Raw genomic sequence first — 17,135 nt, forward strand, 5'->3', positions numbered from 1 at the left:
GATGACTGCAGCCCTGTGGTATCTTGAGAATCTCACAAAAGACCCAGGGGCAGAAGTGCCCAAGCTATTCCCGAAATTTTGCCTCAAAACCTTTGAGGAATGGGGCGCCTGGGTGGCTCAGTTGGTTGAGCGTCTGACTTTGGCTCAGGTCATGGTCTCACCATTCATGGCTCCGGGCCCCGCATTGGGCTCTGTGCTGACAGCTCAGAGCCTGGAGCCTGCTTCAGATTCTGTGTCTCCCTCTCTCTCTGCCCGCACGCTCTGTCTCTCTCTCTCCCTCTCTCTCAAAAATAAACATTAAAAAAATTAAAAGAAATACGGCAAGGTAGCAGTTGAGACTGATACGTACTGTGCAAATTTGAGGTCGTGTTATAGAAACATTTTCTAAGCTTCACTTTATGAACCACATTTGAGCTAATGGAAATATTCCAAAATAGGAGAATGGAGTTGCCTGGAATCCCGGCCCACACTTCGGGAAGCCCAACTATGCCCAGATGGGTCTTCCTGGTTTCTCGTCAGCTCTGTCTCTGTGTCCACCTCTCTTCTTCAAAAAGTCACCACCGGCCCCCGCTCCACCCAGCTCATGAAGGAGTTTGAGCTGGTATGAGGAGTTTCTGCCCTTGTGACCTAAGAGTGACTAAAGGGCCTAGTACTGCGCCTGGCTCAAAGCAGGTGCTCACCAAACAGGAGCGGCCACCATCCTCATCGTTGTAATTATTGATTCTTTGATGGTGACCATGGCTTAGACGTCTCTGTAGCCCTGCACCCTGCAGCAGGGCAGTATAACCGTCAGCAGGCTTTGGAGTTAACAGGCCTGGATTAAACCCCTACCTGGCAGTTTTGGACTTGCGGCCTTGGGCACCTGAACAGGGTACCTACATCCTTTAAGCCCTGTCCCCTTATCTGCCAGATGGGGATGATAAAGTATGTTTTCACGGACTGTTGGGCTAAATTAAGACTGCAAAACGCCCAACCCAGGCCTTGACACCAAGTAAGCAAGTAGTAAAGTAGGTGCTGCTGCCGCTTCCGATTACTGTTACTCTCTAGTCTTGTGCTTTCAACACACTTATTTGTTGGCTCACTGAAGTCACCACACAGAGACAGACACTTGGTGGCCGTTCTCACTAAAACGCTGGGGGAACGGGAGCAGGCACCAGGAGAACAGGTGTCCTTGCCCAGCAGCAGCAAACTAATAAAGCCGAAGAGGCACTGATGGGCCAATCACCCCGCTCGGAACCGTTCCTACCAACCCTGCCAAACCTGCTGGGCCGTGCCCCAGTCCTACTGTCCCCTCGGGGGACTCTGTTGGTGGCCAGCGGTTGCTGCCATATTCCATCACCTATCGCTAAGCCACCAGCATTTATTTGGGGGCATTTAAAGAGACTGTCGGGGGCGCCTGGGCGGCTCAGTCGGTTAAGCATCCGGCTGTGATCTCACGGTCGTAAGATCGAGTCCCTCGCATCCGGTTCCACACGGAGCACGGAGCCCGCTTGGGACTCTTTCTCTCCCTCTCTCTCTGCCCCTCCCCCCTTGCTCTCTTTCAAAATAAACAGACATTAAGAAAAGAGATTATCACACCTTGTTAATTCAGGATGTCTTTTATTCACTACTGTATTTTGACTCTGACGTCCTTTTTCTAAAATCTGTCATTCATGTACTCAGAAAGTATAGATGACTTCATTATTTTTAATGTTTATCTATTTTTGAGAGACAGTGTGTGAGCTGGGGGGAGGGACAGAGAGAAAGGGAGACAGAGGATCTGAAGTGGGCTCTGTGCTGACAGCAGAGAGCCCAATGCAGGGCTCCAACTCCCACACCATGAGGTCATGACCTGAGCCAAAGTCGGATGCTCAGTGGACTGAGCCACCCAGGCACCCCGACTCCTCCCAACATCCTAAATGTGACTGGTTAACGCCCTCCTCTGCAGAAGTGGAGGGATGTTTGCGTCTTCTGCACGTTGTGCTGCATTATCTCTTGGAATCGTGCAGCCCTGATCTGAGCTGGGTAGGAAAGCAGTGGTAGGTGTGGTGCTGGGCTGAACTGGAGAGAGCCCAGCCGCACGCATCCGACCCTCGGTGGGGTCAGCAGAGGCTAGTGGGGTACAGGTGAACAGTAAGTGCCCCCACCAATAAGTTTTCTGAAATAAAGGCCTGAGCAGGGCAGTCCTGGGTAATTACTGCTCTCACACATTCTTTAACCCTCCAGCATCTCCCTGCTAGCTCTCTGAGGGTGGGGACTTTTTTTTTTTTAAAGAAAACAAACAAAGAAGCCCAATGGGAATTATCTACTAGCTTGTAAGGTTGAGGAACACCCTACTTCCAACTACACATTTTGTGTCTGAGTTTGAGCTCTTGGAATAAAGACAGGCCTCAGCCCTACAGTGGAGGTCGGCTCAGCGATCCAAATAGTCTGGCAACCCCAAAGACCTTACAGAAGGGCCAGAGAGAGATGATCCTCTATGGGCAGGGGGTCAAGCGCGTTGTGAATAACTGGTATTTGGTGAGCCAGGGGAGAGAGCACCAGAATAAGCTGTTAATTAACTTAATAGTCTAAGCCCCTTGAAGATACGTTTTCCAGTTTCCAGAGACTGACCGTATCAGGGAAATGACGGAAAGACGCCCCATTCACCCTACTTTGCCCATACTGTGTCTTGTGGAAATACTGGCTACCACGAGGGACTCTGGCTTCAGTCCTGCTTCTCTCGCCTGTGGCCCCTGTTGTCTGTAGATAAATATTTAACTGTTTACGTTTTAATTCCTTACCACGTGGCTAGAATTGGTTATGGATTTATACATTTTAATATGAGAAAAACAAGTATTTTATACGCAATGCTGAGAAGCCAGTATCGGAAAGTAAACTTTGTAGGTGGCCTGAGGCAGGACGGCGTTCACTCTGTGACAATCTCACATGCTGTCTCACTCTCGTCACCCAGCTCTTCAGTAGTGGAATCTGTGGTCCGAGTCTTCTCTGCTGTGGCTTTGCCAGCCTCCCTGGGAAAAGGAGAAGAATGCCAAGGCTTTGACTCTCGAAAGGAACAATTCAACTCTTCATAATTTCCTCATTTTAGAGAAAATCTTCCCCAATCACGTACCCTAGTTCCATGTTGAAAATCTCATCTTCATCAGAAGAATCCTTGTCGTGTAGCTTCTGTGCCATGTTTTTCTTGCGTGTGGCATTGAGAGGTCTGTACATGTCCCTAAGCCAAAGTGGCCGCCTTCTCCAGAAAAAGCCCTCCTAGAAAACAGAAAGGACAACGTTAGGTCTGTTTCCCCTGCCTTCTCCAGCCACGGTACTTCATCCTCCTCAGATTTACCTGATTGTCACTTTCCTCTGAGCATCTCTTACGCAGCAGAGATCCAAAGAAGCCCCTTGAAGGAAACACACACACAGACAATTAGTGATTCGTACCATTTTCCGTGCCTCTCACAATGTATTTCTCCAGTCTTATTAGCAAGCAAAATCAACACAGACCTGGGATCTCAGAAATAATTCCATACATGCTGGGCTTTCAGAATTTTCCTGTGTCTGTCCATAATGGCCCCACAGTGTCCCTGGGAGACCTTTGTATGTAACTTGACATGAAGTATAGGCAGGATTTTCACCCTGCTCACCTTCTGGCCCTTGGCCAAGTGCCCTTGTGCAGTCAACAAACTGGGTGACCACACGGCAGAAGCACCTAACTCTCTCCAGAAGCATTTTACATCAGTCCCCGCCAGGCTTAGCCTCACAGGCATCATTTGCTGGCGGGTGGGGAGGTGTTTCTATTTTCCTAGCTGCTTTACCTTACAAGATGAATCGCACCGAGTGAATGCCTGAGTCCAACCAGCAGTTATCTAGCTCACTGACTTTCACACTGCAGGCAGATGAGTGAGTGAGTCGTGAAATCACCTGAAAACACACGGCTAGCGCTAAAACACAAAATACTCTTTTTGAATACAAACGGAAAAGGGGGTACCTGGGTGGCTCAGTCAGGTGAGCAGCCCAAGTCTTGATTTTGCCTCAAGTGATGATCTCACAGATTGTGACATTGAGCCCTGTGTCTGGCTCTGTGCTGATAGTGTAGAACCTGCTTGGGATTCTCTCTCTCTCTCTCTCTCTCTCTCTGCTCCACCCTCCCCCCCAAATAAATAATAAACTTAAAAAAAACAGAACAGAAAGAACCAGAGTGTATGGTAAGTTTGTTTTAGAAGGTACTTATGTCTATACGGTATGTGTGCACTGAGTTGTGACATGAAATGCAGTTCACAGCCCAAGAACAGTGTAGTCAGAGACGTGCCCAACTGGAAAGGAACCATCTTCTTTCTGGTTCTAGTGGTACTAGTGATACAACCGTCCGGCAAGACATCTTCCTTTTCTCCTTCTCCATCTCATTATTATAAAAGGAAGAGATAAATGATTATCTAAGGTCTCTCCCAGTTCAAATTCTATTGGGTCTGGATAAAGGGAATGGAGAGCGGGGCCTCGAAAACCAGAAGGAGGAAGAAGGAAGTTTTCCCCCCACTTTACGGGAGGGACTCATGTATTCTGCCTTCCATCATGCTTGAAGACTAGCCCCTTCACCCCACGACTTTTGGCCCTCCCTATCCCTTCTCCAGAGCCTCTGAGAAGGTCTGTGGCCAGGCCTGATGCCCACCGCCAGCGGGAACGGGTCTGAACATTTCCACCCCCGTCCCCCCACGATCTTTCTTTCAAGGTCTAGTGAGCAGGTGCTCTGTGCCAGTCCCATTCTAACTCGGGTTTGGCTGGGCAGCTAACTTTGCTGGATCCAGGCAAAGCATTAGGCCAAATATGTATTCTTTCTGCCTTTGGTGATTTCCTGGCTGTAAAACAAGGGGACTGAAATAGATGAGTTTGAAAATCTAGTTCTAAAATTCTACTTTAACGATTGCCAGACTAATATTTACCTTGAGCCTCCTTCTTTACCTTCCTTGGCTGCTGTTCTATGAGAATAAATCTGTTTTGGAAGAAAGCATGATCACAGTTACCCATCACAATAACCATTCCCTCCAAATCTTTATTCATTCCTTTGCATTTTAGGTCTTATCTACCCAGTGAGATAACTTTTCCTAGGACAGGAATTTGTTTAATAGTCCTTTGACTCTTCAATAACACCTAACTCGTGTGCAGCTGGTAATACATTTTACTGACTGCCTCAGATAACATTCAACAGATAATTCCTAATAAAAATTCTTGGGAGGAGGAAAAGAAAAGTGTCTACCAGAAACCTAAACAGCAGCACTGTTTTAAAGTCAAGGACAAGAGTAGGATGTCTGTTATCACTGCTGCTATTCATTGGTGTTGAGGAGGTCCTAACTGATGCACTGGGGAAAAAAAAAATGGAGTCGTGGAAAGGAAGAACTAAGACGTATTTGCATACGAAATTACAGACAAACTAAAAGGCCCAAGAGAATCAATTAAAATTTTATTGGAAGAAATATGAGAATTCAGCAAGATGGCTAGATATATATAAAATCAAGAGATCAACATGTAAACCTCAATGACTTTCCTATGTTCCATAAATAATTAATCAAAAAACGGAAGAATTATCCCATTTACAATTATCAATAAAAAGCCATAAAGTACCTAGGAATAAACTTAGCAAAGAGTGGGTAAGACCTATGCGATGAAAACACTAAAGCTCTTCTGAAGGACATTAAGAAGAAACGAATACGTGATGTGAGACACTATTTTCCTAGAATAGTGTAAAGATGTCAGTTCCCTTCAAATTAACCTACAAATTCGAGGCAGTCCCATTCAAATCCCAAGACAGTTTTTTAAACAAAAACTGGCCAGCTGACATTTGGTAGAGAAAATGTGCAAGCATAGCTACAAAATGGATGAAAAAGAAGATCACAGAGCAGACATTAAAATACGTTCTTACAGAGCAACTGCAGTTAAGTATGTAGCGTGATACTGATACAGGAAAAGAAAACCAGGTTGATAGAATAGAGTCCAGATAAAAATAGTATTTTAGACCCATGAAGAAAGAATGAACCATTCAATAAAAGATTTTAAAGTAACTGGATCTTTATGCAAGGGAAAAAAGTTAGATCCCCTACCTTGACCGTACCAAAACACCAGACAGATTCCATACGGATTAAAAATAAATAAATCACAACAAATATTATAAGAGCACAGAAGAAAATATCAGAGACTATTTTTATACCATGAGGCGAAAAGGCCTTGTTAACAAGACCCATGTCCCATAAGCCATGAGGCAGATATGGTGACGGACTGTCCACACCTCCTGTTCATCGTAGTCCTTGCCCCCTTGATCCCCTGGATTGTTTGTCCTCTTCCTGTTGATTTATAAAACTCTCTTCATATGAAATATATTAATCCTTTCAAGGGCTTTCACTGAATTTCAATGTTTCAAATATTTGTCAGTGTTTTTATCGTGAAGGAGACGGAACAGTGGGATAGGAGCACAGGCTGACTGCAGGCACAGCTGGGTTCTGCTTTGGGTTTTGCCACAGGGGCCTTAAGCTGATCCCCTTCTATGTAGGAAAGAAGGATGGTGATATCATCCTCACAGGACTGTGGGGATTAAATCAGATGTCTGGTTTATTCCAAGCAGAAATCAGACAAGACGATCAAATCTATCAAATGTTTCTGCATGTGGTATCAGGTCACAAAGCTTTTTCTCACCACAAGATTATAAAAGTATTGATTCTATTTTCTTCTAGTACTTTGAGGGGTTCTTGTTTCTCTTTTTTTACATGTACTGAAATATGTTTTTTTAAGGTGAGAAATAGGGATCTGTTGTTATTTTCCTCCCAAATAATTAAGCAGTTGTTCTATTACCATTTATTTATTTTCTTCCACTGATTTGAATACTAAAAGGTAACATTTCAATGTTTATTTATTTTTGAGAGCGACAGAGAGAGAGAGAAAGAGTGAGAGAGGGGCAAAGAGAGAGACACACACACACACACACACACACACACACAGAATCCAGAGCAGGCTCCAGGTTCTGAGCTGTCAGCACAGAGCCCAACACAGGGCTCGAACTCCTGAACCATGAAATTATGACCTGAGCCAAAGTAGGACGCTTAACCAACTGAGCCACCCAGGCGCCTCTAAAAGGTAACATTTCAAAAGTCCTAGTCATCCACGGATCTGTCTATTGCTGGACTCTGTAGGCTACTTCACATAAATATTAGGTTGCATTATTCCTCATTGTGAAATTGACACAATGCCTCATCTCTTCCTTTGAACATCATTATTGTCCACTACAGGAAAAAAACTGCATGGTCTCTGACCTCAAAAAGTGTATCATCTAAGTAGGGAGAGGAAATAATGAAACCACATAAAAAAATATAAACACAAGGTTAAACCACATAGGAATTTAAAACAGCAATAGGAGTTTATAGAACTTCCCAAAAGCAAAAGGCTGCAGGCCACCTCAAGATGCAGAGTACTGACTGGACAATGGCCAATGATTTCTCTTCCCAGAGGTCATGGTAAGTTGACCCCACGCTAGTTCCTAGGCTCTTAGGCTGAGAAATCAGACTCTGATCTCATCAAGAGAGAACGCACTTCTTTCTGCATGGAGGCAATATCACCTTACCAATGTCACAGGACTGATCAAAATCAGAATGTCAGGTCATGACTTGACAATAAGGAAAACATCCATTCCACAGATAGGGCATCTGTGTCCACATGATTGGGCATTACCTCCTGTGGAGACAGGCCTCTGTGGCACACTGAAGTATAACCAGAAGGCTATTTGGTGAGAAGAGAAGTGGAAGAAAAGTAATTAGCTGAATCCAGTGTTTCATGGAAAGGACGGAGGTAGCTAGATCCATCCATCTGCTCCGCGGGCACAGCCCGGCTGGTGGGCCTGACTCTCATCTGCTGCCTGAGGTGCCATCTCTACTCTTAGGCAAGGCTAGGTGGGCACTGCCCATGTTGGTCTCTTCCTCACCATTTCTATGCTTTTACTACTGACCAACCCTCCAGAAGACAGACATGTTTCTCCTTAGCAGTTAATACATCCAGTCAGGTTTTACTCAAGTCTGATAGACCAGGAAGCCTTACATATCTCTGCTCTGATCCATGACCTTGATATTTCTCTCTTGAGGAGCTGCCTTTTAACAAACTGTTTAGCATATTTTTGTGATCAGGGGAGGGGAATGCGTCACTGCAGACCCTAAGAAATGGTGACAATCTCACAGAAGGACTAGGTCCAGGAGTATTACAGTATTCGGGGAAGGCTTTGTGAAGAAAGATGAACTCGAGTTGGCTTTTGAAGGCTCACGGGACTTCCACCAGCAGAGTGAAATAAAGGAATTTCAAGTGGGCAAAGTCACCAACAAAAGTAGGAATGGGCATGGTCTGACTAGGGGATGGTGAGGGGCTGCTTTGGCTGAAATGGAGGGTTGCCATGACAGATGGCAATATATAGATATAGATATAGATATAGATATAGACATAGACATAGATATATAGATATATAATAAGCATATGTATATTTGAATAAATATATTGAATATATATTCAATTCATACATAATTGAATAAAAGGTAAACAGGCAAGCTCCAGGAATAGGCAACTGTAATTATGACACGCTTTGAGTAGCCTGATGCAGGATTTTAGCTGCCGGGTTTTAACTGAACCTGTTTACACAATGCCTTGCGTAGTGGAGGAGAGAGCTGTAGGTACATCTAATTAATCAACAAGATGACACTTTTATCTCTAAGCCATGCCCTTTCTTCCAAGATGACTGATAGCTCCATGAAGGTGAAGACTATTTCTCTCTCATCATTTTAGCCAACGAGGAAAGAAATCAGTGGTAGTAGGAGGATGACTGGTGAGTGCATCGAATCGACATAATTTTTTTGAGTTGAAGAAATTTTACTATCATGTCAACTGTGGCCTTCTTAGACCTAATGTCTCAGAACAAGCTAATGGCTTGTTATCTTGGTTACAATCCACAGATGTCTCCCGGCAGTGGGGTTCCTTTTAAAATCCCTGGAATATACTTTGCAATAAAAGGACAAAGCATATCTCAGTCCTCCAGACTGAAGAGGGATATCAAGTCGTGATAGGTGGGAAAGTGGCTTTGATTTTCAGTTTGTGGGTTCTGAATCTATTATAAAGAAGGAATATAGTCTGGGAATCTGAATTAATTGTTGTCCTTACCTCAATGAGACAGAAAACCATGATCAAAACCATCACTACTACAGTCACAGATATTGCCAAGATGAGTTTGTTGTTATAGCCATAGCCTGGAACTTCTTTTGTGAGCTAAAAAAAGGGAAAGAACAATTTTTTTAGAAAACAGAGATAGGATGAAAGTTAACTATTCTTTAACGACTCTAAAACCCCATTCTTTCCGATGAATCGCTTATAGGTTCTTAAGGAATATACCAAATCTAATGTGATATGTAATCTTAATCATTAGCATTTTCTTCAAGACTTGATGTATCTTGTATGTTAGGTCCTCTTTTTGTCTACTCTGGGAACAGCGGCACTGTTTCCTAAATGAGCAAAGTGGCAGATCGCTGCCTTAGCCAAAATTATGTGGCCAAGACAAGACCCGGACTAGGAGCCCCTGGTCCTTGTGCTTGGGTCCATGTCCTAAACCACCTAAATGTCAAGACCCCACATTTTGGGATTTATCCTCACCTCCCTTGACTCCTGCCCTCTCTGTTCACTCTGGACTTCTGTGCTCTCATTGATATAATTCTCATTTTTCCATTGGTCCGTATCCCACTCTGCCTTGGACACCTTTACTTCTTGCTGCTCGCTGAGAAGCTTCATCAGGAGGCCTGTTCTGGAGACAAGCTTGGCACAGGCCAGCTGCACCTGGGTCTCAGAGCAGTCCATTTTCAAAGTCCGGATAACATGAGAAATGAGCCTTCTCACGTCATTGCTGGGGATGAGGGACTGTAGCTGCTGGTTTAACTGAATTTCAAACAGATCACCTGAGGACGAGAGCTTTGACACAGTGAAGCCTGTGGCTTTTGGGGGCAAGCCAGTGCCCGCATTGTGGTATTCCCGTTGTGTATCATTGGTTTGTTTAACGGTCGGCATAGAGTTGTCTGCAGTAACAGTAGAATTAGCAGTGGAAAGATTCTTACGGTCTGTGAATTCAGGGAGGGTTTGTTCTGGCACAGTAGTGTTTCCTGTAGAAATATTTTCTTCAGAAACATTTTGGGCAGTAGTGTTCTCTACAGTAGCGTTTTCTCTGTAAGTTCCTGAAGGAGCAAATAATTCTGGAAAAGGATTTTTCTGAGGACTCAGTTCTCCCGGAGATGAAAAATCCTCTCGTGAAGGGGAATTTATGAGGCTCCTGACTGCAGAGGATGGAGGCCTCTTTGCAAGCAGCTGTCTATTACTGAGTGAACTTTCCTTTCTGGACTTTCGATTCGGTTTGGCCTTGGGTGTTCTGTGGACCACACGGGAGCGACTTTTATGAAAGCGGTGTGTCTTTCTGGGGTGTGAGGCTGGTCCGAAAGCCTTCATATTTCTAACTCTAGCATTTGCATCTTCTAGAACAAAAATGGTGTACGTTAAGTCTTTTGATTCTTTTTTCACGTCAGGTGGGGATTTTGGAGCGGGGGGGGCAGAAGGCCTGCCCAAAGAGTATTGCTTCAGGAGAGAAGAGACCGCTGCCTTGTGCTCATCCATGAACGAAGGCTCTGGATTGAAGGAGCTTCCCACTGATTTGCTGGGCCTGTGCGCCACGGGAAGCTCCCCTGGGGATGGTGTCCTGAGCCTTCTTTCCTTGGGAGCGGGGGTGGCAGAAGGCCTGTCCAAAGAGTATTGCTTCATGAGAGAAGAGACCGCTGCCTTGTGCTCATCCATGAACGAAGGCTCTGGATTGAAGGAGCTTCCCACTGATTTGCTGGGCCTGTGCGCCACGGGAAGCTCTCCTGGGGATGGTGTCCTGAGCCTTCTTTCCTTGGCCATGTTCTCCACAGATGGCTGGGCGTTCTGTTTACTCTGGATGTTCTGATGTCTCAGTTCTTTTAAGTGCCTTTTCCGTATGCCCTTTGGGCCCTTGATGACCTTGTTCACTCTCAGGGACTTTTTCCCCACACTCTCAACCTCGTCTAGGCTCTTCTCCTGCGGTTGGGCAGTTTCCAATTTCTTTGGAAAGATTTGACGTTTAAACTTGGGACCTAAAAGGCTGGAATGTATAAGCATGGCCATTTTTTCTTTCTTTTTCACGTCATCAATTTTTTCCTGAATTTCTGCATCTAACAAATTTTCCAGAAAGTAGAGTTTTCTCAGTTTATTCTTGTAAGTTGAATTGTTGGATCCAGGTTTAAGAGAAGGGTCCCCTGTGTCGTTCATCGAGTGACCCACGGGCTTGTCTCCCTCTTGCACATTTGAAAACAGAAGTTTAATCAACGGTAACAGCGTCGATTCTACGTCTTCTAGATTGCCCTCCGAGAAATAAGGCAATATGTAATTCAGTGCACTAATGACATCACTTTCGTCATTGAAGTCTAGCTGCTCATTCATAAAGGCTGACAAACTGACACGATCTATGTCTGAGGATGCCTTCTCTGGCTCAATAGTCAGCTCCGTGCTGGCGCTCTTCTTTCGAGCTGTCAATACCTTCATGAATGATCCTTCTGCATTCCTTAGGTATACTTCCTGCTCTGTCGAAGAAGAAGAAGAGATGAGTTTTGATAATGAAAGACTGACAGCACAGCTCTTTGTCAATGCAGTCATACGTCCCAGTCAAGCATATTAAGAATCAGCAAATACTTGAGCGCCATTTAGAGAGGAGACGAACTCAAACTTGGACCTACGATTGGCAACAACAAAAGGACAAAAAGATGTGTTTTGAAAAAGTAGCTATTTCCTCAGAACATTCCACAGTGTGAATAACTATATTTAGAGTTATTCCATTGGTCCCTAAGGGCCGATTGCCCAGGCCTCAAGAAAAGCCAAGGCCGGAAGATACTCGGCTAAACTGTGTGCAGCTCTAGTGCGACCCCTGGCATTCACATACCCCACCCTGTCCTGCTTCGGGGGCAGAGGGAGCGCGAGTCTTCCTCCTTCTACGTCTTCAGTGGGCTTGAGTTCTTGCTACCATCACATATGCACGGGACAACACCCGTCACCAGCAGGTCCTCATCTGGTGGACGCCCTCTCCGCCCACCCACCAATTCCTTCGCTTGGTCCCTGCTCCCATATATCGCACCTCCCGTAACATAAGCTCTAGACAGAAAAAACTAAAAACAAGACCCGCTAAGTCCACCCTGGTTCTTTGCTTAAATTTGGGCAGAGATCTGGGGTATAGGTTAAGAGATTTTCCAGGTATGAGAGAGATGCCACTGTGGGGCGTTCAAAAAAATCAACGGAATGATACTTGAGGTTTTAAAATGCAGAAGGGATAAAGAAACTTTGGTCAAATGCCTACTTTGCCTTCATTTCCTTTCATTTCCAGATTGCTAGCTTTACTGAGAGAACCATCCAGAGCTTCCAACTACATGAAGGTCAAGCGTACAGCTTGTGTACACTGAACAGCACTGTGCAGCTGGGTTTTTCCAGAAGAATTAAAAGTATTTTTAGTGGTGCTGGTGAGAGTCGGAGGAGGAGGTTATAAAGGTCACGAGAGAGGAGGAGCAGCGGGCTGGCGGAGCGCCCAAAACGGGAGAGGAGACTCGAGTGCTAGGCTAAGGCACCTCTGATCTCATTTTTCCTCGCCTGTCAAAGGAGATAAAAAAAAAAAAATGCCTATTCTGCCCACCTCTAAGGGAGAAGGGAGTAAGATAATTGGTAAAACATTGTTTTGGAAAATAAGCAACACTACTTATAGAAGTAGCAAAGTGTAATTTATGCTGTGCCCTAGACCATTGACAGGGACCCATATTCAAGCTATCCAGGTGCAAAAGCACATTTTGGAAGTCACCAAGTTAGTGCCAATAAAACCTAAGAACAGAAAAATACCTAAAAGCACCTGTGTTTTGGATAGAAAAGCTTAAGATTCAGAACAAGAGTTGGACAGCCCAAGAATAGAAGAGCCCTCTCACCCGTTAGAACGGTTGGGTAGCAGCTTCTGGTTAGGGAACAGAAACACAGAGGCTCCAAATAAAACTTTTTCAGAAATCAGCATCACTTGTACTCTTACACACTTATAAAAACAACAAAATAAACAAAAAGGTATCTCCACCTGTCCTATAAGACAAAGGGCACCTGAGACCTAACGCACGTAAAATCAGCTTATAAACTGTGATGCACTATGTGAACAGGTTTTCATTTTGGGGTAGTTGACTTAATAATGTAACTGAGAATCTGACTTTTAACAAAGGAATAGTTCTTAGAAATTCAGGGATCTGAACTCTGAATGTGTAAAAATAAGGCAATGACATCATTAGTTTAAAAATTTACCATTGTTAGGGTGCCTGGGTGGCCCATTCAGTTAAGCATCCGACTTTGGCTCAGGTCATGATATCACAGTTCAGCCCCGCATGGGGCTTGCTGCTGTCAGTGTAGAGCCTGCTTCGGATTCTCTGTCCCCCTCACTCACTCTCTGCCCCCTCCCAGCTCACACACGTGAATGCTCTCTCTCTCAAAAATGAATAAACATTAAACAAAATTATCATTGTTGATTAAAAATAAAAGTTAAACCACAAATAAAATAAAAATTTACAAATTTATCATCAGGCAATTAGGACTTACCACAACGTGTGCCATTTGTCAGACATGCACTGTCACAATGTAGCTTGACTGTCTTACAGACAACCTCAACAGTATTTTTTTTTTTTTTTTAATTTATTTTTGGGACAGAGAGAGACAGAGCATGAACGGGGGAGGGGCAGAGAGAGAGGGAGACACAGAATCGGAAACAGGCTCCAGGCTCCGAGCCATCAGCCCAGAGCCTGACGCGGGGCTCGAACTCACGGACCGCGAGATCGTGACCTGGCTGAAGTCGGACGCTTAACCGACTGCGCCACCCAGGCGCCCCTCAACAGTATTTTTAAATTGGCAGAGACAGCAGGCCATACGGCTAGGTAAAATCCTACAAATGGAAACACAGACAATTAAATTAGTGGTAAAGGAGTTACTTGAGTAGGTAGAAGAGGCGGGCCAAAGTCATCACAGGGCTGTGCAAAAAGGAATTCTTGAGGCACATGGCCTGGATGGTTGGGTAGGGACCAGTTGGCCAACTGCTGCTCTTGAATATTATAAATACACAGATAGAAGGACAGAGGTGCCCAACAGAAAGGTAAGGATGACATGGGGTATGGTACCCTTAGAATGAGATAGAGATTAGAACTGGGTGACACTGATCAGTAGTTTAATACACAGGTAACTCCTTCCAAGCCAAAAGTCTCACTTTGGGTTGAGAGCACACAGAAAGAGGGTAGACTTCTAAGAGTTTGAATAAATCTGAAATATGGCCCATACTGAGGATAAAAAGCAATCAACTTTGGCTCAGGTCATAATCTCATGGTTCATGGGTTTGAGCCCCACATCAGGCTCTGTGCTGAGAGCTCGGAGCCTGGAACCTGCTTCAGATTTATCTTCCTCTCTCTCTACCCCTTCCCTGATCACTCTCTGTGTCTTAAAAATAAATAAATGTTAAATTTTTTTTTTAAAAAAGCAATCAATCAAAAACTAATCCATAATCTACACAAATGCTACAATTAGCAGACAAGGACATTTAAAAAAGTTATTATAACAGTATTTCATATATGGAAAAAACCCCATGCCTCTACTTAACTCAATGAATTGTGCAACAACTTCAAGTGGCCTAATATATGTATACTTAGAGTCCACGAAGGAGAGGAGATATAAAAAAAATTTGAAAAACTAATAGCCCCCACATTTCCAAATAAGTAAACCCTATAAACTCACAAATCCAGGAAGGTCAATGAACTCTGAGCACAACATGGATTAAACTACATGTTTAGTTTAATCCATTCAACACGGATAAAACTACACCACGGCACATGATAATCAAACTGGTCAAAGCCAGTGATAAAGAGCAAATCTTAAAAGCAGCCAAAGGAACAAAACCACACATGACACACAGAGCAACGAAGATATAACAATGACAACATATTTCTTGTTGGCAATAATGTAAGCCAGAACTCGGTGGGGCAACATCTTTCAGGCAGTGAAAAGGAGAGGGGGACCAAATAGCTATCAAGCTAGAATTCTATACCCAAAGCTTTCAAAAATAAAAGCAAGATAAAGACTATCTGAGACATACAAGAGCTGGAAGAATTCATCATTAGCAGGGTTACACTGTAGGAATGCCAAAGGAAGTATTTTTTTAAATGTTTATTTGAGAGACAGAGAGAGAGGGCACGTGCAGTATGCGTGTGCAAGGGGGAAAGAGCACTGAGGAGACAGAGAATCCCAGGCAAAGCCCAATGCGGGAATTGAGCTCACAAACTGTGAGATTATGACCTGAGCCAAAATCAAGAGTTGGATGCTTAACTGACTGAGCCACCCAGGTGCCCCTAAAGAAAGTATTTTTAAGCAGAAGGAAAAGGATAGCAGACGGAAATGTGGATCCACACAAAGGAATGAAGAACATTAGAACTGGTAACTATATAGGTTATGATTTCACTTCACTATATGTATGTATATCATTTCACTATATGATTTCACTTATATGTAGAATCTCAGAAAAAAACAAACAAACAAACAAACAAGGGGTGCCTGGATGGGCTAAGTCAATGAAGCATCCTACTCTTGATTTCGGCTCAGGATCTCAGGGTCGTGAGATCGAGCCCTGTGTCAGGCTCCACGCTCAGCATGGATTAGATTAAGATTCTCTTAAGATTCTCTCTCTCTCTCTCTCTCTCTCTCTCTCTCTCTCTCTCTCTCTCCTCTGCCCCTCTCCCCAACTTGTACACTCTGTCTCTAAAATTAAAAAAAAATACACCAAAAACCGTAAGATACCTAGGAATAAACCTAATCAAAGAGGTAAAAGATCTGTATGCTGAAAACAATAGAACGCTTATGAAAATAAATTGAAGAAGACAGAAAGAAATGGAAAAACATCCCATGCTCAAGGATTGGAAGAACAAATATTGTTAAAATGTCTATACTACTCAAAGCAAGCTACACATTCAATTCAATCCCTATCAAACACCAGTATTTTTCACAGAGCGAGAACAAACAATTCTAAAAGTTGTATGGAACAAGAAAAGACCCCGAATTATAATGTTGGGAAAAAACAAACAAACAAAGCTGGAGGCATCATGATTCTGGACTTCAAACTGTATTACAAAGCTGGAATCATCAAGACAGTGTGGTACTGCACAAAAACAGACACATAGATCAATAGAATAGAATAGAGAACCGAGAAATGGAGCCACAAATACACGGTCAACTAATCTTCGATAAAGCAGAATATCCAATGGAAAAAAGATAGTCTTTGCAATAAATGGTGTTGGGAAAACTGGACCGTAACATGCAGAAGAATGAAACTAAACCACTTTTTTACACCATACACAAAAATAAATTCAAAATGGATGAAAGACCTAAATGTGAGACAGGAAACCATCAAAATCCTAGAGGAGAACACAGGCAGAAACCTCTTTGATCTCAGCTAAAGCAACTTCTTACTAGACATGTCTCCAGAGGCAAGGGAAACAAAAGTACAAATGAACTACTGAGGAGTGCCTGGGTGGCTTAGCGGGTTGAATGCCTGACTCTTGGTGTTGGCTCAGGTCGTGATCTCAGGGTCGTGGATTGAACTCTGCATCAGGATTCTCTCTCCACTTGAGATTCTCTCTCTCCCTCTCTCTCTGCTCCCCCCCCCATGCATACATGTATGTGTGTGTCCATGTTCTTAATTAATTAATTAATAGGGGCACCTGGGTGGCTCAGTTGGTTAAGTATCTGACTTGGCTCAGATCATGATCTTACAGTTCGTGAGTCTGAGCCCCGTGTCAGGCTCTGTGCTGAGAGCTTGGAGCCTGGAGCCTGTTTCAGATGCTGTGTCTCCCTCTCTCTCTCTGCCCCTCCCCTGCTTGCACTCTGTCTCTCTCTCTCTCAAAAATAAACATAAACAAACACACAAACAAACAAACATTTTTAAAAATGAATTATTGGGACCTCATCAAGATAAAAACCTTCTGGGGCACCTGGGTGTCTCAGTCGGTTAAGCTTCTGACTTCAGCTCAGGTCATCATCCCACGGTTTGTGAGTTC

At 44.0% G+C, this 17,135-nt stretch overlaps 2 protein-coding genes and 1 long non-coding RNA gene across 3 annotated transcripts in view; 1 reads left to right on the forward strand and 2 right to left on the reverse strand.

The window, feature by feature from the left end:
• Positions 1-1,561: 1,561 nt before the first annotated feature.
• Positions 1,562-13,720, reverse strand: LOC131496943 (leucine-rich repeat-containing protein 37A2-like; the record flags this gene model as incomplete). Its single annotated transcript, XM_058702820.1, has 7 exons — positions 1,562-2,990; positions 3,092-3,234; positions 3,314-3,368; positions 4,905-4,954; positions 9,145-9,249; positions 9,631-11,615; positions 13,645-13,720. Coding segments are annotated over 7 exons (2,517 nt in total), but the record flags the coding sequence as incomplete, so codon positions are not given.
• On the forward strand, positions 11,718-13,074 carry LOC131497794 (uncharacterized). The gene is made up of 2 exons (XR_009255161.1): positions 11,718-12,089; positions 12,410-13,074. It is a non-coding gene; the product is annotated as an uncharacterized LOC131497794 (long non-coding RNA).
• Positions 13,721-13,929: 209 nt separating the features above from the next.
• LOC131496944 (leucine-rich repeat-containing protein 37A3-like) overlaps positions 13,930-17,135 on the reverse strand; it is a gene marked incomplete at its 3' end in the record, with an annotated part of 33,327 nt that continues 30,121 nt past the window's right edge. Inside the window, exon 7 of the mRNA XM_058702821.1 lies at positions 13,930-13,984. Coding sequence (XP_058558804.1) covers positions 13,930-13,984 — 55 coding nt within the window. The remainder of the gene's footprint in view (positions 13,985-17,135) is intronic.

This window comes from Neofelis nebulosa, chromosome 16 (assembly GCF_028018385.1).
Source record: "Neofelis nebulosa isolate mNeoNeb1 chromosome 16, mNeoNeb1.pri, whole genome shotgun sequence".
Lineage (NCBI taxonomy): Eukaryota > Metazoa > Chordata > Mammalia > Carnivora > Felidae > Neofelis > Neofelis nebulosa.